This window comes from Tetrao urogallus, assembly GCF_951394365.1.
Source record: "Tetrao urogallus genome assembly, chromosome: 4".
NCBI classification, from domain to species: Eukaryota; Metazoa; Chordata; class Aves; order Galliformes; family Phasianidae; genus Tetrao; species Tetrao urogallus.
In genome coordinates, this window is record NC_136817.1 from 65,694,917 (window position 1) to 65,721,137 (window position 26,221).

Sequence of the window (26,221 nt, forward strand, 5' to 3'; positions counted from 1 at the left end):
CTGTAGAGGCCGGGGGGGCCGGCGCTGCCCCGCGGCTGGCGGCGCTGAGGCGGCGCGGGGCTGTCAGCGCGGCGGGGCTGCGCGCCCCCCGCCTCCCTCCCGCCGCTGTCCCCGCCCCGGCGGAGCCGCGGCCGCCGGCGGAGACATAACAAGTGACGTGTGCGGGCGGGCGGGGACCGGCGGAGGGAGCGAGAGAGCGAGCGGGGCCGCGCTCGGCCTGCCCTCCGCCCGCCCTCCGCCCGCTACTGGGGGCCGCGGAGGTTCGCACAGCCCCGGCCCCGCCGCCCCTTGCCGGCTGACGGCAGCGCCCTCACCGCGCACGGTAGAGCGCCGGAGGCCTGCCGACCGAATGGGCTGCGCCGTAAATAAAGAGGTTGTGCCGTAAATAAAGGGGTTGTGCTTGCCCTAGGCATCAGCTTTGGACCCGATTGCTGTGGTTGCTATAAAATAAACCTAAGAAAACACCAAGAACGGGCAAACGGCAACCCAGACTGACGTTTTTCATTAGAAGAAAGGTGTTCACGCAGACAGAACTGAAGTGCATGGACAGTTCACAGGATCATAGAATCATTAAGGTTGGAAAAGGGCTCAGATCACCAAGTCCAACCACCAACCCATCCCCACCATGCCCACCAGCCATGTCCCTCAATGCCGCATCCCCAGGCTCCTGAACATCTCCATCAACGGTTTGACAGCAACCCAGTGGGACCGCTTGATCATAGGATCACACCATAGAATGGATGGGGTTGAACAGGACCATAATGATCGTCTAGTTTCAACCCCCCTGCTATGCACAAGGTCGCCATCCAACGTAGACCAGACCACTTCACTGGGGTTCTGCACAAGAAGTGTGAGAAAGGCTGTAAAGAGGCGATTTAGCCTGCTTCAAAACACACTGCAGTCACACTTGGTCTTTGAGATGAAGGCTCTCCTCTGAAGGGAACTCAGCATCGCCTCTGTAGGTTTAGTTATTTTAAGAAACCACAGTTTGCATTAAAATTGCCAACTCATACACAAACACAGAAATAGCACAGCTTCATTTAAAGAATACTGACAGCCCCTCAGAACACACATGCTTAAGTAATTCTGCACTAAGGCATAAAAATCGAATTTTAACATAAATATTGACCTGTAAAAAGCATCTAAATGGCCACGGTCTTCAGAGCAGTTAAAAAACAGTTAGAGGGTTCTTACATGTTGATTTGAAGGGGTAAAAAGCACTAACCATTACACCCACATCAACCACTGTAAAAAATGAAATACGAACGCTGTTCTTGTGCTCCACCTGCCTTATCCCACGCGTCCTTATGCCTGGGCATCCTGGATGCAGGTTCAGCCCATGTTGTCCTGTTTAGCTTTGCAGGTGACTGCACAGCCACGATGGCCTCTTTGAGAACGGCTATGCTTTCTATCGCAGTGGGCTCGTTTTGTTTCTGGAAAGGGGAAGAGAGATTGCAGAAATACCTGCTCACAAACTAAGTCCTCATAGGCCTCTAAATGTTCTGTGTTGTACTGGGAGCCGTACAACTCTTTATTCCTCATAATTGTAATGTGGTACAGTAAAGATTAGAGGAGGGAAGAGTGGACTGCACCAGAGCTGCTGCTGTTGCTCAGCTGAATGAATATAAAGGGGTTTCAGCAGCTCAGTCTGATTTGGAGTGAGCTTGCACAGAAGGTACTGGAGGAAAAAGCAACAGAGCTTGTAGGACAGGCTGTAGCCCTCTCCTTCACAGTCACTCAATTTTTTTAAATCCCCTTCAAGGACCCATCTCCCTGATGAGAAAGTGTCTGTGGCACAGCATCAGTAAGATTAATCCTTTCCCCTTGGCAAAAACAAAACCGTGAGTGGCTTTGTTATTGCAGTTGGCAGAGCCAAGGGATTTTCAATAAAAAGCACATTTAATGTCACCTGTCGCTAGGACCAGAGGTAGGCTCCCCTGGAGTGCTGAGAACACACTGCAAGACCACATTTCTTTTTCTAAAGTTTCACAGAGACCCTTTACTTTCGTCACGCATACAAGAAGCTGCCCCATTTCCCTGCTCTCCCTGTTTCCTCCCTGTATCTTTTGGCTGTGTGCTGAGCTGAGGGATGCCCTGCTTCCTCCAGCTGGAAAGCACCTAGCATTAATTAAGGCTACGCTCACAGCTCAACTATTTGCAACACCAACTGCTGGGGAGGCTGTCACTAGTATGTTATTTCCTACTGCTCATGTGCTGAGTTAAATGAATTCTTAACATTCCCCAGTGGTAATTGATGATGAGTCCCCTGCAGATACTAAGCTAATCATCTGCCAAAACTCAAAACCCTGGAGTAATTTTCAAGAAAGTAAAACTATTGTTTCAAACCGCTACCCAACACATACGCACCCCAAACAATCCAAAGCAAAGCAACAGTGAGCACAGCAGTACAAAGACAACAGAAATGTGAGGGAGAGGGAAAAATGCAAGTGAAAAGCAGGGCAGGGATGGGTATGAGCAAGAACCACAGGCGATGGGTTAGCCAAAGGCCTGGGGGACAAGAGGGATAACACTAGGAAGCTGCACAGCGGGCTTGGGGCCTCTGTGCTGAAATACTGGTTCTGCAAAGATTTGTTTTGAGCAGCACCAAGGGCTGCACTTGTACAAACCTGAGGAGCATTCGCATATCCACACAATTTTGGGTTTTTTTTCTCCCTCCCTCCAACTCATGTTTAATATGCTGAGAAAGAATTCCTAGGTGAATACTGTCTTTACATCTTTAGTTGACAAACCTGATGTGTTATTTTCTAGATGCGGCTGACATTTGTTGGTTTCTAGCTGTAACTCAGAATGTCTTTGACATGTCACCTGCAAACAACTTTTCAGAGAGTTATAATTAGCTGGAAAATTTGAATACCATAGCAGTGAATTAAAAATTCATTTGGGGTGAAGACAAACAAGACACGCGCTGACATTTTAAAGACCTTCGGGTTAACTCAACATAATTAGCAATATTAAACAGTCATCAGACAGACAGTTCTGTGCTCACTGAGCAAATATTACGGATGTAATGAGAACTAAATATGTAAATTCCACCTTTAAACAAAAACCCAAAGCAGAGATCTACACCATCTTGGTTAAAAGAGTATTTTACTTGGATTTCTGAGAGAATGAGACCAAATCCTGAGAACTGAGACAGACATCTTTTTTTGTCAGACAGCCAAATCTGAAGACTCTGCTGCCCATTGATAAATGGCAAGGATTCCCTCTCCTCCTTCATTGTTTTCTGTGAGCAGCTGCTGGCTGGGCACCCTGGGAATACAGACAGTAATCCACCTTCAATACCCAGCCATCTACTGGGAACATTAAGACAAGTATTGTCATTTTTTAAGTCAATACAACTGAAGACTGAAAATCTTAATTCCATTCCTTATCGTGTTAAAATATTATTACCCCCTTTTTCTTGGACAGTCTTAATATTGCCACATAGCAAGATCAGTCAACTAACATTTAAGCTACTAGAAACCCAGTTTTACCATGAGTCAGCCACTCTGTAAATATAATTGGCAGGAGTTTAGTAACATATAGTCTTCTTGGATTACATTTTAAACAACATGCGTGCATCTCAACAAATTTTTACTGTGCTATAAAATATTATTTAACCAATGTTAATTAAATAAACCTGCAAGCCTCTATTAGAGTGTCAAAACAAAATGGCAGCAGCCAGACAGCGCTATTTTACCTAGAGGGATTTTAAATTAAAAAATGTTTGCTGCAAGTGGCCAAAAAGGAAGTAGATTTAACACACAGGTATTCTGCAATAGATTGGCCAATATTTGACACTTCAGATAAAGCTCTGGTTATTCAGGTGAAGCAAGCCTGACGTGATCCAGCAGTGAATCACAGCAGTTCCAGTGGGACCGGATCTCCAGAGGTCACAAAGTCCAGTCTCCTGCTGGAGGCAGGGACAGCTGGGATATCAGACCAGGCTGCAGGCTGCACCAGGCTTTAGGCAGGCTGGAGTTTTACTCTTTGATCTGATAGACAATCTTTCCTCTCCTGTGAGAATTGCTTGTAAGCACACAACAGTTAACAGCGCAGAAAGGTACATGAATCAAGGCCAAACAGCATACAAGAGCAGAATACATGAATTAAATCTTGAATTGCCTTTTTTTTTTTTCTAGGTATTGGTATTTTCTTTACTGTAACAGTAAGAAATCTTATACTGCCCCTAGAGAAGACAGATTCTGTTTGATGACTATATATATGTTTGACAGTATGTGTGTATATACATATGCTTGACTCTATTTGTATTTGACTATATATATTTATATATGTATGTCTAAGTCAGGAGATCTTGCTTGAATGTGCTAATAGATGTCAAAGGTGACCATGGTGGTAAAGAACCTAACAAATTAAACCAAGATACTAATGACATAAGCCCAAGGCATTTGCATGTCTTTGAACATCATATATGAGTACAGAAAGAGCAGGAAAACAGAGGCAGCAGTTTGGGCCTGAATTTGACAAAATGACTGTGACTTGTATGTACCTACATTGAGAATAATCTCTGCTTTCGTGTCTTATTTCAGCAGTATGGCCACAGATGAAGCAACAAGATACATGGTTTGAGCTTTGGGAGTTGCCTACAGGAGAAGGACCTGGGGTCTTGGTGGACAGCAGGGTGGCCACGAGCCAGCATTGCGCCCTTGTGGCCAAGGAGCCCAATGGTCTTTTTAATGTGCATTAAAAAGAGCATGAAAAACTTGAACAAGAAAACCTCTGTACTAACATGTGCAGGAACTTGTATACAGTGAAGGTGATGGAGAAGTGGAACAGGCTGCCCAGAGAGGCTGTGGAGTTTCCTATGGAGATACTGAAGAGCCATCAGGGTGCCCACTTGTGTGACCTGTTGTATGGAACTGTTTTAACAGCAGCTTTAACTCAGTGATCTCTTGAGGTCGCTTCCAACCTCCTTGATTCTGTGACTGGGAGCTGGACTCTGTGATCCTTGTGACTGTGTGCTTCTGTGCTCCAAATTCAGACCAGAGTTTTCTCAACTGATTCTAACAGGACAGAAACACACGGTGACACCTGCCTGGGGCTGCCATATCCAACTACTGAAGTGCCAAGGGGGAATTCAAGCAAAAAATATTTATTTCGGCTGTTCTTTTTTAACCAAGCGCTTGCCCAGCGCTCCGCAGGGGGGTTAATCCCCTCAGCCCACAACCCCACAGGTATCGCCCGCCTGCCCGAGGCCCGACAGCACACAGCGCAGCCTCCTCCGCGCCCCGCCCCCTCCAGCCCGTCCCCATGGCAACAGCGCAGCCTCAGGACCCCGCGCTTAGCTGCCCTCCTCGCTGCCCGTTCTCTCCCGCCGGTAGGCCGGGGCTGCCCGCCGCACCGCCTGAGCGATAATCGCCTCCCCTTCCTCTCTCCTCGAAGGTCCCCGGCTGCCCGCAGCGCCGCCTGTTCCCCCGCCGCCGAGGTCCCCGCCTGCCCGCCGCGCTGCCTGCGCACAGCTGGGGGAGATCGGGAAGTTGGACGCCGGGCCGGGGCTGACGGAGGGCGGCCGGGACAGGCCGCGGAGCCCGGGGGTGGGGGGAGACGAAGAAGAAGAAGGCGGCCCGGTGCCGGCCGCTATGGACCAGTGCGTGACGGTGGAGCGGGAGCTGGAGAAGGTGCTGCAGAAGTTCTCGGGCTACGGGCAGCTCTGCGAGCGGAGCCTGGAGGAGCTCATCCAGTACGCGGGAGGGCTGCGGCGGGAGATCCTCCAGACCGAGAGTACGTGAGGAACCCCCCTTCCCCCACACACCCCGCTTTGCTTCCCTATCCCCGTCCGTTCCCAGCCCGCCGCCCTCTTTCCCCATTCGTCAGGGCAAAAAAAAAAAAAAACGCTTCGAAAGGTCTTAAAATCCGCCAGTGTGGAAACGCGAGGCCCGCAGGCTGCCCTCATCCCTGCCCGGCTGTGCCCTCAGCGCGCTGTGAGCCGCTGGGCTGCTCAGCCCTGCGCCGTGTTCCGGGGGAGAGCCAGGAGATGAAGAGCGGGCTTGCAAGAAAGCAGCCAGCCCGCTGTTTATTTCGCCTTTCTCTTTGTTTTCTCTTTTCCTCGATGCTTTTGTCATTTATTTACCTTCGGGGAGGGCAGAGCCGCTCTTCAGCTGAAAGCAAACACGGCCTCGTGAGTGGAGTTTCTGTTTTGCAGCCGGTGTGGGCAGGCTCGGTCTCCGAAGCACGCTGTAAACATGAAACGCTCAGCTTGCACAATCAGCGCCGTGTTTATGGGTGGTGTGGGAGGGGTGCTGAGGCGGCTGAAGCGACTTCACCCAGCGCCCTGCAGGAAGTGAGTGGTGGCTCAGGGATTAGGAGTGGGAGCTGCCCGGCTCCTCTGCCCAAACTTGACAGCAGGGTGTTTATCTCGCTGCTTTCTGGGATTTGCTTTGCTTTGGTTCAGAGTCAAATGTGTTTGCTGTGGGTTTGTTACAAATACAGGTGCGGTTCTCGTCTAGGAACGCGTTTAATTCCTAGAACATAAACAGAAGTGCGTGAGAGTTGCTGCGTGCACAGAGCAGTTTGCATAGAGAGCAAATATGGAAATACAGTTCTGAGGCAATTGTCTGCGATGAAGTCATGTTCTGTCTTTTTTGGTATTATTTTGGAAGTGCATCTCAGTAAATGGCGCTCAGTGGCTTTCCAAAGAGTTTAAGCTTGTGTGTTTTATCGACTGTCTTTAATGCATATCCATCACAAACAGATGCTGACCTTGCTTGGAAAGCTTTGTGGCACGACCCTTAGGCTTGTGTTGATACTTACGGGAATCTGTGGGATTGTGAAGCTTTCTAAGCATCCTATTCCAGGCTGGATGTGGCTCTGAGCAGCCTGGTCTGGTGGTTGGTGACCCTGACCATGGCAGGGGAGTTGAAACTAGATGATCTTTGAAGTCCTTTTCAGCCCAGGCCATTCTGTGATTCTATTCCACATCCAGAGTTCTTACTTCTGTTGTAGTAAAGTGAAAACCCAGGGTGCTCCTTCCAGACTCCACGTACAGGTGTTTTGGGGTGGTATTATAAAACCCCAGATGTGTTCTCAGCACTCACTGACCGACTGGTGATGCTGTCCCAGCAAAGTGCATCCCAAACTGAGTTTTCTTTTAGTCAGCACTCTAGAATGAAGCTAATGTGTTGTCAGTGCATACTCAAATTTCTCAGGGCTCTATTAAATTTTGATGTCTGTGGGTAGGCAGCTTTAATAGGTTTCATGTACCTTTTTAGTAAGACTTGCAGCTTTTATGTGCTGTGACCTGAATTTATTTATTTATTTATTTATTGAGAATTGGTGGACACGGAAGCAGCCAGACATCCTAACATGGAGCTCTGTAATTTGGGGAACTGCAGAAATATCCCTCTCTGCATGTGATTTAAAAGGGAACATTAAAAAAAAAAAAAAAAAAAAAAAAAAAAAAAAAAAACAGATCCAAAAGTAATAGAAAGAAGTTCAAGTTGTGGGATGAAATTTGAAAGCAAGCAAAGATGTATGGAAAGGCCTTGAATAGGCAGTGGCTACCAAAAGGAAATGAGTGGAGGAAAAAAACCTTGTTAGTTTAGAGGCCGAAGCAGCTTCTATCTTGTGCTCTTTTTCCTGCTCTTAACATTTCTTGAGCTGTTCTTCATGTTAAAGCCCAAGCACTGAGCAGCCCCATGTTGAGCCCTTTGGATAGGAAGACCAAGTTTGCTTTTCTTCTCCTTTAATACATCTCATTTCCTAGAACAGCCAAGGCAGGATTGCTTATTCTTCTTGGATGGTGGAAGCAATGTCTGGTCAGTGTCTGGCTGACTGAACTTGGCTTTGAGCTCTGCTCACTGCCTGGTGTCTGACTGCTGAAGTATTTCCTTTTAAATTGCAGCTCTGCACACCCAGTGCAGTGAAACTGTCAGTCTGTGGTGTTCTGTGAGCACTGAATGCTGAGAGGGGTCTGTCTGCAGGCTTCCTTCTGCTGATTTATTGCAAGTAATGACGAGTTTAATTAAAGCAGAAAGAGATGCGCGTAGGGGGAGAAATCTTTTCTCTTATAAATTTGATGGCTTTTCTGCTGTAGCTGGTTTCTGCTGCACTATGTGTTAGGGGAAAATAATCCACTTATTTGCTCGGGGTAGAAATACCAGTGTGTGTATAAGTTGTTTGGGTTTTAGCTTAATGGCTTTTCTAGGAAAAAATGGCTGTTAATGTGTTTTATCTTCCCTGTTTATGGGGCAATGCAGATCTGGGGATGAGCGCTTTATGTTTTGGTTGTGGTGTAAACTGACTGAGCGTTTTGTCCTGGGAGAAAGCACCAGAAAGTTCCTTAATCCTTTATGTAAGTTTTAAATGTCTGTCACAAGAAGTAAGCAGTAACAGATAGTCATTATTGTTGAAGTAATGGTAGGAGGCCGACTTCAGGTGGCAGCTGTGTGAAATTTCTTCTTGAATTTAGGATGCGTAGGGCCGGATTGGTGACTGTGCACTATAGGGACTGTTTCCATCCTCAGCAAGAAAAAACGTAAAGCTCTGTCATTTTGCTTGAGGTTATCTTCGTGGAACCAGAGTAAGAAACCCGATGCCTTATTTTTCCTTCGTCCTTAAAAGCTTCGTCTATTGCAAAAATGCAGTCATGTCTTGCATAGCAGAAGCTCGTGAAGATAAACGGGTCGTTTACTTTCTTAGGGATGAACTCCTTGTCGTGTGTAACAACTTCACCTTGTTTTTGCTGTCGACATCAACGGCAGAGTTGAAAGTTGGGATGCATAAGAGAAGAGGTTAAGAGTAAGCGGCTGCTGAATGGTTCCCTACCCCCTCCGACTGCAGCCTTGTTCTTTGTGAGCTGGGTTTCCTTTGCTCTCTCCAAGGCACATTGTTCAGTGTGCATTGTAATGGTTACTGTTTCTTTCTATTGTTCTCAGCTTGCCAGCATTGGAACTGATCTCTTCGCATGTCACTCAAACCAGAACTGTGCTGAAGTACAGAATGAGAAAGAAACTTTACCAAAAAGTGATTGCTTTTTAAAATCTTTCCTGTAGAGAAATGGTTTGGGTTTTTATTTTCCACGTGAATTGTTTGGATCTGGAATGTTAGGAAAGCATTTCTGGGCTGATGTATTTAAAGTAGCCTTCAGTAGAGTTGAAGTGGTCGGTGTGTGTGCCTGAAGGAATCAGTCTTCACATAGGATGAACTTTGAGGGAGGAGAGACCTACAGAGGTAAGGTTGGCAAATAGTCTTCTTCTGTTAGAAACCAAAGCCAGAGAAAGGGCCGAAGTAAAGCACAGAGGGATGCTGTTGTCAACTTTGTTGTTGGTTGCTGCAGAGGGGCGTGAATTAGGTGAGAGGAGATGGTAAGGGGGTTGTAAGCACTGTGTATTTATATTGCCCCCAACGCGGGTCATACAGCAGTGCACTTGGTGGGTGAGCTTAGCAGTATCGTGCTGCTAGAGATAAATCTGACCTGACCGTCTGCTCTTTCTTGGAAGCCTGATGTCTCCAGTCAGGGCCTCTGTGGGCTCTTTCACATCCCTCAAGGAGAGGCTGAGACTGGCACTGTTTGGGACCATCCCCACTGCTCAGAAAGCAAATGTTTCACAGCTCAAATCCAAGCTTACACCTTATGGAGTAAGGAGGTGGTTTGGGGGTGAGAGTGAATTGGGACCTCATTAATCCATATCATGTTGTTAACTTTAAGCATTGTGCTCTGATGTGTCTTCAGGGAGCTGTCTAGAAAAAAACTGATCCTGTAGTAGGTTAGAGGCTGTTTCCTGTTACGTTCTGTGAGATGTGTGTTTGGGGGTGTTTCTTGGAGACCTATTTGTTGATCTGCTGAACTCAAGTAGAGCACACAATATATTTACATTACTTTTTAAAGTGCTGCACTTATTGTTATTTTTGTACCAGACTGGTTTCCTCGTGGGCTGAGCCATGTCCTGTGTGTCTTACTTAATTTAAGCTGCACTTGCTTCACCAATGCTTTCTAATTGCATTTCTTTTAATACCACTTGTCTTTATATGATGTTGCATGTTGAAGGTTTTAGTTATTTCTTCATAACAGAGTTGGTGACTTTCTTCTCTTCTGTGTTTAGATCAAGATGGAGACTTGTCAGGGACAATTTCACTTGTTATGACACAGTGCTGTAAAAGAATAAAGGACACAGTCCAAAAACTGGCCTCTGATCACAAAGACATTCACAGCAGTGTATCCCGAGTTGGAAAAGCCATTGATAAGGTAAGTGTATTGTGGTTTGATGGTGTTATTGCATGCATTCTGTGGTCTGTACTCCTTCACAACATTGGGATTTGTGCTACTATTCATCTTCAGTCTTCCTTTCAGCTGCAGCAGTGTAGGCTTGGAGGCAGACATAAGACCATGTGATGTGCAGCAACGCTTCAGAACTCCCATACAGAGCACTCCATTTTGGAGCAGCTCTTGTTTCCAGGAGGACGTGCCATAGAGGTCCTGCTAGGCTGGTAACAGAATGTATTACATCTGCATAGCAAAATGTTTGCTGCAACGTCAGTCTTGATAAGGAGTGTTATTTATAGGTGTGTGTTTCAGTTCATTGTTGGTAGCAAATGACCAGGAAGTGGTGTTCTGTTCTTGAGGACAGCCTAGAAGCTGAGAGAATTTGAGACAGACATTCTTACATATATCAGATGCATTGTTGGTTCTTAGGGCTCAATTTCACAACATTTAGATTGAATTTACTTTCATTAAAAACAGCTTTACAGCTGGACAAAACCCCTTGTATCATTACAGAGCACTAATTCATCAACTGAATATTTCAACTTTGTAGGTAATGATAAGCTTTTAAAGCATAATTTAACAGTAGCACAACGAACTGATGAAGTGCATAGTGCTGCTTTGTGGGGCAGAATGTCTCTGCAGCTGTTAGGGTTGTTTTGCTTATGATTGACCATCATGGAGAGCTCAAATTTTGTACTAATAGCTTTAATCCAAGCATCACTGTTATCCAAAGCTTAAGGATGCATCTGCCTCTAATCCTTGCTGCTGTACCTAAACCTATTAACTAGAGTAAAATTCCATCCTTATTACTGGTGTGAAGCCTGAAATAAATCTATGTAATCTTGTCCTGTGTTTGAAACTTTTCTATTCTGTCTTACCAAGTGGAGTTTGTATGAAGAGCTTTCAGATTTGGGTGCACCTTTTTAATTTGAGTAGTCTGAGATAGAGCAGCCTTCGATCTTGTATAAAGGCTGTAAATCTGCTGTGGAAGTTAGTGGCAATACTCCTTAGATGCTGAAGGAGACAATGCATACAAGCTTAATACAGGTGAGACTTGAGTCTGATATTCAAATTGCTGTTGCTTTGTCACATGCGTAGATCTGACAGTGTTGTTGCTGTCTCTTAGCCTTTTGTCTGTTGGTTTCATTTCAAAAAGAATGGCTGTAAATGAAAACATTGGTTAAATTTGAAATGCTTTGCTTTCTAAAAAAACAGCAGAAGGGGATGCAGTGATCTACTCTGTGCCTGTACAGGGTCAGAAAAGCTGTTTCAGAGGGCTGTTTCAAACTGAGTTTAGCTTGCACTCTGGCCTGCTTGTTCCTCCAGATTCTTGCTCCTGCTACGTGTGTGTAATGTTTTCAACAAAAGGCTTCCAGTGGGAACTGCACCAGTCCCCAGTCCTGCTGGGAGCGAAGGACACGTTTCTGTGCAGTGCAGAGCACCAGTGAGGGTTGTTATCTTCTTAGATAGGAACTGTTCAGCATGCAAGTAGTTTGGTTTTATCACTTCTCACTGGTTGTAGTGTCTCTGCTACTTGAAAGTGTATCCTGAAATCCCAGCATGTTTGTCAAGTGAGAGTGTGATGTTTAAACTCTGGACAGTACCACCTGAAAGGAACTTTCCGTGTGCGTTCAGTGCATTTCCTCCATGCTGCTGGAAAACATGCTCAAAAACTATTGAAATTGCATTCTTCACACTGCTTCCCTATAATATACTTAAGCTGAAAATAATAGCAGTAATTAACTGTAATTGATGTTGCAAATTGATTCTTGATACATTGTGGACAAAATATTACTGATTCCAAAGTGAAATGCTTGTCTGAATTTAAAGAAGCTGCCCTTGCTTTGATTCACAAGATTTGAGTCCCGTTTGCTGTGTCTAAATCCTCACCCAGCACCTTCTCATTTATTTCATGGCTGGATTAACATCTCTGGGACACCAGTTATGGTGGTTGTAGCTGCGTTTGCTCAGGCACGGATAAATGTAACTCATTTTATTGCCTGATTTGAGGTTGGGAAACAGGCTAATGCTGGTACCAATTTAGAGTGACACATCCAAATGACATCTGTTGTTACACATAGCATCTACAGCCCTACTGAAAGCATTTGCTGTATTTTCTTCTTGTGGCAAACAAATTTATTTTTTTTTTCCCAGCGTAGAGGAAGGAGTACATCTATATGTCAGTTTTAGTCTGGTCTGCATTTAAGTTCATTTATTCATTACTAACTTGGATGGGACCTAATGGATTACGTGCTTATGTGCCCCTTTCATTTTCTTCTTTGATAAGGAACGTTTACATCCAGTTGCATCTGTGCTGCAGCACCATCTGCTCCACTTCCAGTGTTCATCCTCCTCTTGTTGTTCAGCACAGTGTTAGCAGGTAGCTTACTCCTCATCTCCCTGTACATCACTCATCTGCAATGAGTTCATCCCCAAGCATGGATGAGACAACTAAATGGGGCGAGTAAATATTTCCCTCTAGCAACCACGTGAGCAGTAGTTGAATGCCTTCATTTAGGAAAGCTTTAGTAGTCTTTGCAAGTTGAGTGTCGTCTTGTGAACCAACAGACTGAACAGAGAACTTCTAACAGATGTGTTTGTGTTTGGGGTCAGAATTCAGAAGAAGAAAGGAATGCCCAAAGCAACCTAAGCTGGAAAACTGGCAAATGAAACTGTCTTTAGTCACCATTCTTCTTCATATCATGTTATTAATAGGGAAGGTTGTGTTGATTGAAATGGTCCATCATATGAGTGTCTCGAGTCCTCATATTTCAACAATTATCAGTAGTGTATTTTTCTTGGCATTATTGGTAAATTTAGCACATCATATTTTACACCTTTCCTTTAGGCTTGTTAGGTTAGGCTCCTTAAAGAGTGGCTGCTGCTCTGCAGTAAGAGCTGACACGCTTCTAAGCTTAAAATTGAAAGTGTAAAATAGGCATGTTGGGGTCTGTAATGTAAGGAATTCATTTAACTTGCTGTGAAATTCCCCATGCCATCAGTTGGCACACTGTTGGTGTTTAGAAAACAAAGCTGGGAGATGTGTAGTCATGAGCATCTAGTGCTGGCACAACAATTATGAAATAAGTGAGAGAAAGGCAAGCAGTCATTTGTTCTGACATGTGACAGTCACTAGCTGTGTTGTGCAGTCAGTTCTTGAAACTGCTCAGGACCCACTATAGGCAGAGCTGTGGAATCCCACATACCATAGAGACCCCAGAAATCATCCATGTTTTGTTTTTTTTAAAGAAAAGTAATTGAAATGAGAGCCTGATCAAACGTGGGTTCATCAGAGAACGGATGAGGGGGAGGAAGAAAATTTATTGAGGTTCCTGGATTGTATTATATGACCTGCAGCTACAGCACTTCTAGGTTGGTGTGAGTCACTGCTGCCATCTTTTATAGGATTAAAAAAAATCCAGTTTGCAGCGGGGTTTTGAGAAGTTTCTCAAAGCTCATAGGTTTGTTTCAAAATTAAAATATATATATACATATATATATGTTATAAGTATGCTAGAATTTGAAAAGGAACAAAGAATAACTTCATTGGTAATGAATCTTCTTTTCTATCCCAGAAACCAAAGTAATGAAAAAAAGAGCTTATGTGTTCTCAGTGCTGCCTCTGTTATTTGTTTAATACCTTCTCTATGGATTTGCTACCTGCTAGAGGTGTCTGGAAAGCAGTACCAGAATCAGCAATGCTATTGAACTGTAAAGGCTTCAAAGGATTGGCACAGATGAGAACAGTGTTATTTAATCTCCAAAATTCTTATGTTTTTCACTACAAAGTGTAAAGATGAGCAGCAGGGCAGGGAATTTGGAAGTCGAGACACCTGTGTGGAAGCGTTAGCTCTGAGACTTGTCTCAATGACAGTGATTTAGATGCTTGTCTTGCCCCACCATCTCCAAAAGATGGAAGAGAATTTGCTAGCCTAAGGTGAGTGTTTTACTGAGGGTTTACAAGGGGAGTGCTGCCTTTGAAGCTGTGTGTGGGGCTGAGGAGGCTGCTCCTTTCTCATGATGTTGCAGAGCAGCATCAAAGCAGTTTCAGTGCTGGAGGCTGGCAGCTGAAGGGTGGGCAGGTACTTGCTACCTGCTAAAGCAGCAGGTATAGCCATGTGGGTATTGTGAGGGAGACGTGGGATTAAAAGTGAGCCCTTCTGCCTGGAGGCTGGGTGGCTGGGTTGGGTCTGGGGGAGCTCAGGTACGGAGCTTTGGGGGTGCTGCCACCCAGCCACGTTCCCTGAATGGTTGGGAGGGCTCAGCAGAGCGCAGGTCTGCCGTGCTTCCCCCTGCATATTTCTTCAGCTGAAGTAAACTTGGGATTGATGAGGTGAAAGCTGCAAGGAGGTTGCTCTCTACTGTGGCTTTTTTTTTTTTTTTTTTTTTTTTTAAAAGAATCTCCTTCAAACTTGATCTCACTTCTAGAACAGGTTAATAGGAGACTTCTGAGTGCTTCTGATAGCATTGCTCCGCAAATGTCTGTTGCCTGGTGTGTGTTGTCACAAAACATCATCTGACTTGTTGGGCTCTTTCTGAAGGTCAGAGGTATTGCAGCACTGGAATACAAAGTGCTGATCTAATGCAAACCCGCACTGCCGACTCGCATTTGGTTTGAAGCTGATTATCCAGCTCTGTACCAGCAGCCCTTACCCCAGGTTGTGTTTTGGCTAACCTGCTGCTCCAGTGTTAGCTGGCTGACAGAGAACTGGTGGTGCCTGGCTGCCAAACAGCTCACACAAGCTCAGTGCTGTTTGCTGTGTCTGCTGTGACAGAGGTGAGTGTGCAGTGTTCCCATATGTGCAGAGCTGTTATCATCACAGAACCAAAGCTGAAGCACTGCTAATATCACCAAACTTCTGGTTTCTGAAGTTACTTCCCAGAAGGCAGCAGTAGCTACCAGGCAATCAGGCGATGCGCTGCCTGCTGGCCTCTGGTTCTTTTGCAAAAAGTTTATTTTGGACTGTGGGTGTGGATGTTTAATCAAATTATCTTGCTTGCCCAGAGCACTAAACATGTTAGCAGTTAAAATCCTGTTTTATATCCTGGGTTAGAGTAAGCGTTGCTCTCCCATTGCCAAGAGGCACAGTGCCAAGTGTTACTAAAGAATCACTGTGACAACATTTTTACTTATTCCTGGAATATGTCCGTAGGCCACTGACCTAAAAATATGCTGCAAAGGGATCGTTGGGGTTCGATCTGCAAAAACACTCTGGGATCTTCAAAGTTCAGGTGCTGGTATATTGAAATCTGCAGAGACTTGGATTTCGTTGTCATTGGGAGCCTGGGGAGAAGTGACATTTTCCTCTTCCAGCATTGTCTGCCCCCTCCAGTTATGTCAAAAATTCTTGAGTTAAAACTTTTCCTTCTGATTTGGTGCCCCGTTGTGACAGTGATGCATTGATAATGCTATTTTGATTTTAACGTGGGCGATTTTTGTCTTCTGTTCTTCTGCTGTTCAGTTTTCATGTATGGAAAAACTCTTTTCTGCAATACTTTCTTCAGAAACACGTTGCACTCAGGGAGTCTCTTTATTAGTTAACTCCACTTCTCATTTGCTAAGCTAACTTGTAATTTGTCACTGTAGTTCCTTATGGTGGATAATATTGAGACATGAGATGAGCAAGCCAAAGGATGTCTTCTGTACACAGGAGATAATGAAGCAGCTGACAGATACATTTTACTTTGAACAGGAGGTAATTAAGGGCAAACTGAGTAATAGGCAGAAAGCACTGGAGTGGAGACAGAGATGTCCCGCGTGAAAATTACATGGGGTTCTTTGTTCCAACCTATTAAATGTTAATTTGTACCTTTCAGAATTTTGACTCTGACATCAGCAGCGTGGGGATTGATGGGTGCTGGCAGGCTGACAGCCAGCGGATCCTCAACGAGGTGATGGTGGAGCACTTCTTCCGGCAGGGCATGTTGGACGTGGCCGAGGAGCTGTGTCAGGTAACGTAAGTGTGGATGTTGAATGTTCCTGAACGTGCAGCGTTACGCTTTGTGACAGCATCCTTATTGAATGCTAGCTTTCCAGGTGAATATTGAAACTGTCTGGAAAAAACAGCAGTTTAATTGCCTCTTTTTTAGGCTTTAACCTGAAGCGTGCCTTTGTTTTTCAGGAATCTGGTCTATCAATAGATCAGAGTCAGAAAGAACCATTCGTGGAATTAAATCGAATATTGGAAGCATTAAAAGTTAGAGTTCTGAGACCTGCATTAGAGTGAGTCTGCTCAATTTTTTTCCTCCTTTTTAGAAATTCTTTTAATAAATCCATAGTGTTTCACTTTAAATATTATCTTGTTTTGATGTGTTCTCATTTCTTCTTTGTGACATCTCAATTATTGAGCAAATGTTTTCCAGTTGTTCTCTTGTTGTCCCTCCCAGTGGCCAATGCTTAACTAAGAAAGGGATCCTTAGAGTCATAGAATCATAGAATTGCTCAGGTTGGAAAAGGCCTTAAAGTCCAACCACAAAGTATTAAGGGTTAATTTAAGCTTTTGGGAGAAAAATTAACTTATAGAACCAATGATCAGCCATGATGGTTCTTTACTGTGGTTACAGTGAAACACTAGTGAATATTATGCACAAAGGTCCAGCTGTCGAGGATAATAGGACTTAATAAAGGTGTTGGGTGTCACCAAGTCTTCTTTGCTTCACCAAGCCCTGGTGGGGAGCAAAACTTAGATTCAGGATCAACTGTGTCACTGTTTCCTCAAGCCAGTTCCCTGTTTAGTGCAGATAAAGACTGGGAAGAGGGAATGAAAGGATAGATGTGATCTGTAAGGACTGCTGCTGCCAGGTAGGTGATCATTAATGTCATAATATGTTCCTGATAGCCAGGAAGTGTTTCTGGTGCGTGAGTTGCTGGTGGAAGCGTGGGCTGAAAGTGTGATCTGAAAAAAACAACTCGAGGAGTCCAAGAGTTGGAGGTTCTGTCTGAGCATTCAGCATTCCCTGAAGTCTGAGAGTAGCTCAGATGTTATCAGTCAGCCTTAGACTAAAATATTTTCATCACCTTACAACCACTAGATGTGTAAGATGGTGCTATAAGGGAAAGATGATGAAATATCTCATGGTTTTGTAGTTTCCAGGAGTGGGTACATATCTGTGCTGTACAAATCAGGGCAACTTTTATTTTTAAGAACAAAAAAGTACCAAACCAGCCCTCAGCCTTTCTTGTGGCTTTGGTAAGCTTACTCAAAGGCAAGAAAAAATAAAATAGCTTTTTAGCAACCTTTTAAAAGTAAGAGACATGGAACAAAGCATTGAAATGTATTTCATTCTAGATCTTAGTTTGTACACTTAAAATGCCTTTTTTTTTTTTTTTTTTTGGCATTCTTTGGCTAACTAAATACTTAACTAAAATGTACTTAAATGCATTTTTCCACATGAACCAGCTCAGGTGTATGTCAGTTCAGAGGTCATTGGCATCTACACTAAATGTAGGATGCTCTGATATCAAGCCTGCAGTAAAATCCTGGAGTACAGCTCTGAGTCATGCAAAGTTTGACCCGAATAACCTTTGCATATAGTTCCACAGGTGGAAAGTTCAGCTGGTTTATTGCCATTGCATTGGGTAAATGAAGGGAAGCAGCACTGCAATGCTTTGTGATGCAGCTGAACAGAATTTAATGTTGGCTACACCACATACTGCTGTAGTTCAAATAGTAACATGGCTGTTGTAAAGGATGCTCTCTCTCTGAGGAACAGTAAATTATTGCTGTTACGTCCATCTACCTCAAGTCACTAAGTTAGATCAGCTCACATTACCCAGGCCCTGTGCCTTATTCATGGCAACTTAGCCACATTGTGTCATTCCTGCAATGTGCTGAATATTTTTCAAACAAAGGAGAAGGCATGGTCCTTCTTCAAAGGAAGCCTTATTCCCTAGACAGCTGAATTAGATGGAGAATAGAGCGTATTGTTAGTTCAATTTCTATGCTGGCTTCCCTCCCCCGCCCTGCCTCATTTCTGCTTGTAGTGTGACTTTTTAGGGCAAAAACTCTGCCTCTGTTTGCCTGGTGCTGGGCACAAATGCTTATGTGAAAAATGTGGCTGTTAGGACAACGAAAATGTGACAGTACTCTATCCAGCTTAAGAACTGAGCTGTGTCTCAAAATGCAGTTATTCCTCAGAATTGCTGGTGCTGATGAAGTAGTTTCCCATATTTCTCAGCAGTGATCAGGAGGAGCATTCTTTGTGAAGCTTTGATGGGAATAAGTGGCAGGTTCAGAACTTCTGATGTAGTCTCCCAGGGAATAGGCGTTGTCATCCCATGTGTCTGTAAAGCAGTAAGGTCTTGGTGTTCACTGTGACCTTTGGGGACATGGTTTAAGCTTACTTTAATCTTTGTCAGGCTTTGTGAGATGCATCCTAACTGAATTCCCCATAGGAGCTAGCAGAGAGCTGTGGTTTGCACAGTGTACAGCATACTTCAAAAATTTCAGATTGATTTGAGTCACAGAATTGAAGACACTGAAAGTGTCATTTTGAGAGGCGTTAGGAAGACAGATGTTGTGATTACTGATGATTTTGAACTGTGGTGGGGAGTATGTGAGTTGAATGTTTTAGCCATCATTTGCTGCTTTTTCTCTTTCTGTTGCAAATCCTTTGAATAGGAATGGAACTGGCTAGTCCAGACACCTCAGGCCTTGCTTCTGTGTTTGCTTTCTTCTCATCCAAATCAGTGCTGCCACTCAGAGAACAAGAAAACAGAAAGCTTGTCTAAAAGCCAGTTTGGAAAAACAGCCTCTATTGCAGCCAGTTGACAATAACACAAATCACATTTTAGCAGAGCCGAGTACTGTATGCAGACTGATTTCTCTTCCCCTTGTACCTGCAGTACATGGACTTGTTCCATAGATGAACTTCCCTTCTCCAGGGCAACGTACACACAATACAGTGGCTGAGCAGAAGACGCTGGGGAATGAGGAATTTGGAAAATATGTTGTTGAAAGCATTGGTTGTACTTGTATGACATGCAGCAGAAGACTGTAATTGTTAAGATTCAGCGATATTAATTCAAATATAGGAATTAATTTCAGCTATTTCTACCTTCTATTGTGCCTAAATCAGCCTTGCCTTCCAGTTGCTGTGTTAGAAGGCACAGGCTAACCTATGCAGCACTAGAAGTATGTTGTACATGTATTGTGCATGCAGCATAACTCCTACTTGTAAAGGATCTTACTCTTTTCTGTGCTCCACGTAGGCTAATAGAAGTTCAAGGAACAGTCACCTTCTTGAAATAGCTGTTTGATAATTGTAATAATTTGATATCTTGTGGGCTGACATTTAATTACTCCTGTGTCACGTCCCTTTGTACCTCCTCGTTTCTTCCAGGTGGGCGGTATCCAACAGAGAAATGCTTATGGCACAGAATAGTTCACTGGAGTTCAAACTACACAGATTATATTTCATTAGTTTATTGATGGGTGGAACAGCAAATCAAAGAGAAGCACTTCAGTACGCGAAAAACTTCCAGCCATTTGCCCTGAACCATCAGAAAGGTAAGGTCTTATTCCCAAGGCACTTGGAAGTGACGTGTGGTAGTTAAATACAAATCATGCTCCAAGTGTGTTTTCGGTCATTATTTTAATTTATTTTCATAGCACACTGGGGGTTTCATAGGTAAAAGTGTCCTGTGGTGGCTGGAATTATAGGTTGTAGAGGTGAGGATGTGTGTCGTTGCTTTGGTATATCTTCTGCTTCTGCTCGTTTCTCTCACGCAGTCTAAAAGCGAAGATGCCAGCTTCTATTCATAGCATGAAACAACTAACTGTTCCTGGTCCCTCACAGATATTCAGGTTTTGATGGGCAGCCTGGTGTATCTGAGGCAAGGCATAGAGAACTCGCCGTACGTTCATCTATTAGATGCAAATCAGTGGGCGGACATCTGTGACATCTTCACAAGAGATGCCTGTGCTCTTCTGGGTCTCTCAGTCGAATCACCACTCAGTGTTAGGTATGCTGCTTTTTGCTTGCTTTTAAGACCTGGTACATGGAGTTTTGGTTTCTGTTTCTAATTGAGGACAAAATAAATGCTGACAAGTAGTCTTATTTAGCTGGTGTGAAGTAAAGAGTGTGGTTACAATTAGCTCCAGTGAGATTTGCAAGGATGTGAATGATGAGAGATTCTGGTGTGCTGGGCTTTCTCAGCTTAGAGGAAGCATCTTTTCAGCTCAAAGGGAAGCATTCATGGAAGGATCTTGGCTTCTGTAGCTTAGACAGAAGGATGAGGATGGCCATCAGCCATTTATTTCCACAACAAGTGTGTGAAAACTCTTCCTGCTGCGTAACCACAAAGCACTAAAGCTCCAACCGTGATTCTGTCAGCACTTGATCATCTCTTTTTAATCCACGTGTTTTTTCACCTGTCTTCTCCTTACGAGAGTGTTTGAATTGGGTTGTGATGTTAACTGCTCAAATTTCCAAACTGTTTGTTGGCCCTCATTTGCAAAGGATAAAGGCTCTTTGAAGCCCAGTAGCTAATCTGACAAAATGCAAATCGATAGTAGGCTGTCAGAAATGTGAAGAAAAAGCAGTTTAATCTCCTTCTAGCTTTTCAGAAGATAATACAGATCAGCTGCTCTTTAACCTTTGGCTGCCAATTGCCTGATGTTCTAATTTCTATTTCAAACATTTAATGGAAAATAAATTACATGCGTCTTTCAGGGCTAGTTTCAGTACTCAGCAGAAGCTTCCTTACCTCTTCCTGGGTCTGTTTTTTAACTACTATTTGCATTTTATTATTCTTCTTTAGAGCTCTGTTTGAAGTTGTCCTACCTTCTGCTTCTCCTGTTTCACACCTCTGTCATAAACTACAACAAAGGGAGTTGCTTCCACATGAGTTGTCTTCCTGGAATAAACAAAGCCAATTTCAGTTGGAGGATTTTATAGATAGTCTAAATTATGGATATCTGTAACGTTGGTTGTTAGTTCTCATGTTGCTCTTGTTGCAATGAAGTGAGCAACCACCCATGGTGCTTTCCTTTTGTGCTGCCACTGTAATGCTGCAGCTCTCAGTGCAAGTGTCTGAGATTTTCAATGAAGTGGAAAAATCCCTCATATTTGGATCTGTTGGTCTCTTGGTTTGAGCCCGATATGAATTTGATTGTGCTGAAACATGTTTGCTGCGCAGGGGGTGTCGATATTCCTGTCACAAATAAGGCTGTTTGAAACTGACGTGACCTTTGGTGCTGCAGATCCTTCAAAAATTCAACTAGCTTCAAGTGAAATCCCTGTTATCAAATGTACTGCTTTTTAGAATGTTGATACAGGTTGCCTGCTGTAGTTTTCTTTTAAAGACTGATTGGTTTCTTCAGTGTGTGTCTAATTCAGGTTTTACAGTCTGAATTACTCTGTGGAGTCAACAGGAAAACTTAGTGCATTGAGGAGGTCATTGCTCGGGGTCTTGAAGGACAACAGGATGCCAAATTGTTACTTACATTTATGTTTTACTTGAATTGTTAGGTGCCCATTGGACTCATCTAGAGATGCAGTGTAGAACAGTTGAAGCGGTGGTGCTTTTATGATGCACCTATATAAACTTCCCAAAGAGTTAACACAAGTTACTCAGTGCTGACACCAACAAAAAGCCAAGTGCAAGGAATGAAAAGGCCAGTCATTAGGAGAGGTGCTTCATTTGATTTTTCTTTAAAATAGCAGGCAGCAGGCTGGCAGGCTTCAGGCACATCCCTCACAAGAAAACTAGCCACAATATAAAATAAGTAGAAACCTTAAAAACAAGTATCTGGAGGAGCAGAGGAGAGGAAGGTCATGATAATAAAACATGCACAGATAACAAAATGATTTGCCAGAGAAGCAGGGCAGGCTGATAAATTCTGTTTTTGTTGTTCCTGATTTCCAGGCCCAAAGCACTGTTGTTAGACTGAAGTTATTGTCCATCAAAATGTCTGTTAAATTGTCAAAAATCATTGTTAATGCTTTGAGGTATTTTCCTGAAAGTAATGTGGGAAGTTCTGGAAATGAGTAGCTCTCAGAGCAGGCAGAATGTTGAGGCACTGCCACGGTACAGCTGTATACTGCTGCTCTTGTTCCATCACTGCATGTTGTGCTTTCCTTCCTTCTTTTGCCTGACATTATTTCCCTACATTTGTTTTCTTTCTTTACTCAGCAGCAGGGACACAAATTGAATGAAGTAGTATAACACTGCTGTATCTGAAAGGTTTTTAAAATAGAAATGCAAGAAATAGTTACTTGCTAAAACTCACACTATGTTAATGTGGTTGTTTTTTTTCTGCAGTTTTTCAGCAGGTTGTGTAGCATTACCAGCTCTAATTAATATCAAGGCAGTTATTGAACAAAGGCAGTGCACAGGTGTTTGGAACCAGAAGGATGAACTACCGGTGAGTGAAAGCTGAGCTGTTATGGGCAGATGGATCTCTAATGGAAATGCAGGTTTCAGGCTGCTTGTGTGCTGAATGCTAGGGGATGTCATATGTAACCACCAGTTCCAGCAGCTCCAGGGTCTGAGGTTTCCTATACAGAGACTTCAGGATCTCTGCTCATGTTGATCACAGAACCACAGAATGGCCTGGTTTGAAAAGGACCACAGTGATCATCTGGTTTCAACCCCTGTGCTGTGTGCAGGGTCGCCAGCCAGCCTGGCTGGTGGACTTGGCTGCTGCTTTTCTGTTTGTAGCTTCAGCCCATGGCAAAGCTGAGCATGAATCACCACCCATACTTGCACAAGGACCACTGGTATGACCAGCTGTGCAGGCTGCCATAGGCAAGGCACTGCCTTCAGCAGCACCCACGTACAGGACTTGCATAAAACATAAGCATGGGCAGCTGAGTCCTCTTCTGTAATTGATAGTTTGAATCTCACTGAGGAGCATGAGCTTCCTCCAATTGGGCTTGAGATCTGTTCATAGGCTGCTTTGCATTGACGCTTTGTCAGGCAGATATGAAGTAGAAGATGTAGTGCTGGATCTGTGTCTGGGATCTGTATCTGAATCTGTATACATTGGGATCCAGTGCACTGTGCTTCCAGCACAACTCTTGAGTTAAAAGAAGCTGAGTTGTTATGAAATCCTGTTTTCCCTTTATAGCTTTTACTGGGCTCATGCAGCTCTCCAGTGACCTGCTCCTGATTTGGAAATAAATCCTGTTTAGTGCAAACTGGGCATGGACTCAGTTAGCCTCACTGATGGTAGCTAGAAGAGATTCACATCTAGCTTCAGTGCATGTGTGAAGTTTTTGCTCAGCTGCTTTTTTGTAACAGTGAGAGTGGAACCCTCAAGCGTGCACATTCCAGCCCTGCACTTGTCAGTCCTTTCCTTAAGTCATCTATATGCTCTTTTCTATTTGAGGTGTTGCTTTCTGAAGTCATTTAGTGCTAATGGCAGGAGTTTTTTTTTGGACCAGTATTTTCTGTGTTACTGCTGAAGAGAAATGATTCTGATGCACTTTAATATTGATGGGATTTCTAGGTGAGGGGGAAGTCTTTCAGGAAGCTGTAGAAATCACTGGTTAGAAAATACAGGATGCCTTGTGGGGTCATCAGCTCAGTTTTCCTAACAGAGCACAGATCTGCACTAAAATATACACCTGTCTTTTGTCAGAATACTCTGCTTTTTTAGGGAGTTGGGAGGGAGAGCAACGTAAACTGCCATTTTAAGATCACAATGAAGTGTTCTTGACTGGGAAGTTGTAAAGCATCAACAGAATGGACTTTGCTGCCCTCAGTGCTGAGTTACAGTTCTTAAGGGTTTTGTGACATAAAGGAATAATTGTCTAGAAATGTTGCTTCTCAAGATAAATCATCTTCATTTTTTTTCGCAGATTGAGGTGGACCTTGGCAAAAAGTGCTGGTACCATTCAATATTTGCTTGTCCCATTCTCCGTCAGCAAACAACAGATAATAATCCACCTATGAAATTAGTCTGTGGTCATATTATATCAAGAGATGCTTTGAATAAAATGTTTAATGGCAGCAAGTAAGTACCATTTTTTTGCATTCCAAGCTAAATATAGAGAATGATGAATCTTAAGACTGAAGTGTGGCGTTTGAGGAAAGCTGCATCCCCAATTCCATAACTGGTGGAAGATTGTAAGTCTTGGAGCATGACTTTGAATGAGGTGGCTGAGCTGATGTGCTGGAGGTTAGCATAAGAAACCCTCTGATGTTGTAGAAAGGGATTACATGAAGGAATGTAGTGAACAGAGTAATTTTCCAAGCTGCAAATGCCACCATGTCATCACAAAATTCAAAGAGAGACTTCAGCACACCTGTTTTTTTCACTGGGAGCAAGGCTTGTAATGGTGGAAACACCCTTTAAAGTAGGCAGGGGAAGTAAACCTGTGAGGAGATACAGCTTAGCAATTGAGTGGGTAGTTGAATTATCATGCCCTGATAGCTACAGGCTTTTGGAAAGGAAAACTGAGGGGAGAGCTGTACAGATTTCCTTCAGGAATAAGGTAATGTGGATTGAATGTATGCAGCTTCTGCGAAGGCTGTTGGCTTAATTTAGAACTCTTGGTTGTTGACATCCAGTATGAAAATAAGTGATACTGTGATTGAAAACATTGAGTAATGTTTGCATGCTTTGCTCTGTTTAAAAAAACAAGCAAGAAAAAGGGAAGGTGTGCTTTTGGGATAACTTCATCCGTTTTTAAGCCGAGAAGCTTACTGCTGTGTTATTCCTGTCTGTGGTCACTCATTCCTGATGCTTTTATTCATCAGCTTTAGTAACAGAACAGCTCTGACAAAATTAACTTTGGGGAATGAAAGGTGCAGGCTTAGAGATGGGGGGAGAATGCATCAGTGCTAGAAGAAATGCAGTGAGCAGATGGAATTGTGCTGGTGGAGACCTCAGCAGGGAGGCCAGGCTGACCTATTTAGCCATAGCCTGCAGGAGCTGATCTTTGTGGATTGAGAAATGACAGCATTTTGGGAATCGGGGAGTAAAACTGGCTGGATGTTAATGAAGTCACACTGAAAGCCACCAGCCTGCTTACAGTGGCTTAAATGCAACAAACTAACCCCAAAACTTAAATAATAGATTAACCATGAAGAATAATTTCCTGGTACTTAATAATTCAGAGGTGAGTGGGTAAAAGGTGAGAAAACAATTAGAGGGAAGAAAAATGGGATAAGGTTTCTTTCTGTGAAAGGTAACTTTTAGCAGAGCCTTCGCGTATTTTTGTTGTGTGCTGCTGGGGAAAAGGAGGGAGGACTGTCACTGCCGATCTGATACCTTTGTGGTGGAGGAAGAAGCTGAGTGCTTAGCTGTGTCTCAGCAGTGCTAGGGCTCCAGAAAGCACTGCTACCGGGCTTCTGTCTGCTTTACAGACATTCTAACATGCTGTCTTCGTCCCCAGATTAAAATGCCCCTATTGTCCGATGGAACAGAGTCCTGGAGATGCCAAACAGATATTTTTCTGAAGAAAAGCTCCATTATGCGGTTTGTAAGTGACACTCTGCAATTCAGGTGCATTTTGGGAGAATTAAAACACACCTGTTCCATTTTATGCAGCAGACTGAGGACTCCTATGTTTGTATAAGCTAATGCTACAGAAACTTTGCCAACATTTAGTATATACATACCAAGTGGAAATGCTACAGAAATATTATTACCATAGGGCTTTACTATACTCTTGGTCTCCATATCTGATCAAGTTACTACACCAGCAGTTGTCATTCAATGCAGGTTTTTGTACTCAATTATATGGTGACTTTTTACTTTTTAAAAGCAGAAATGGATCACCCCCATTTGTTTAATATTCCTCCTGCTATCATCTATCAGTAACTGTCACCTTAGAGAATGTTTGTGGAAGAAGTTTTATTTCCTGTAATGTGTACATAATTAAAAGTAAATACTTCAGAAAAAAAAAAAGTTTGATAAATTGAATAGTGGTTATAAAACTAATTTGTATTTTTTTTGCTGAAAGAGCTGTGATATATTCTGAGTTTTTCTTTCAAACATTTTTTCAACTTTTACATAGAATTCAAAGTAAATGTGCATATATATAAAA

The 26,221-nt window shown here is 43.5% G+C and overlaps 1 protein-coding gene across 1 annotated transcript; it reads left to right on the plus strand.

Moving 5' to 3' along the window:
* Positions 1-5,600: 5,600 nt before the first annotated feature.
* Positions 5,601-25,631, plus strand: RMND5A (required for meiotic nuclear division 5 homolog A; the record flags this gene model as incomplete). Its single annotated transcript, XM_079534344.1, has 9 exons — positions 5,601-5,742; positions 10,062-10,204; positions 16,040-16,174; positions 16,345-16,445; positions 19,565-19,731; positions 20,021-20,186; positions 22,488-22,590; positions 24,029-24,183; positions 25,568-25,631. The coding sequence occupies 9 exons, from the start codon at positions 5,601-5,603 to the stop codon at positions 25,629-25,631; spliced, it is 1,176 nt and encodes a 391-aa protein (XP_079390470.1).
* Positions 25,632-26,221: the final 590 nt, after the last annotated feature.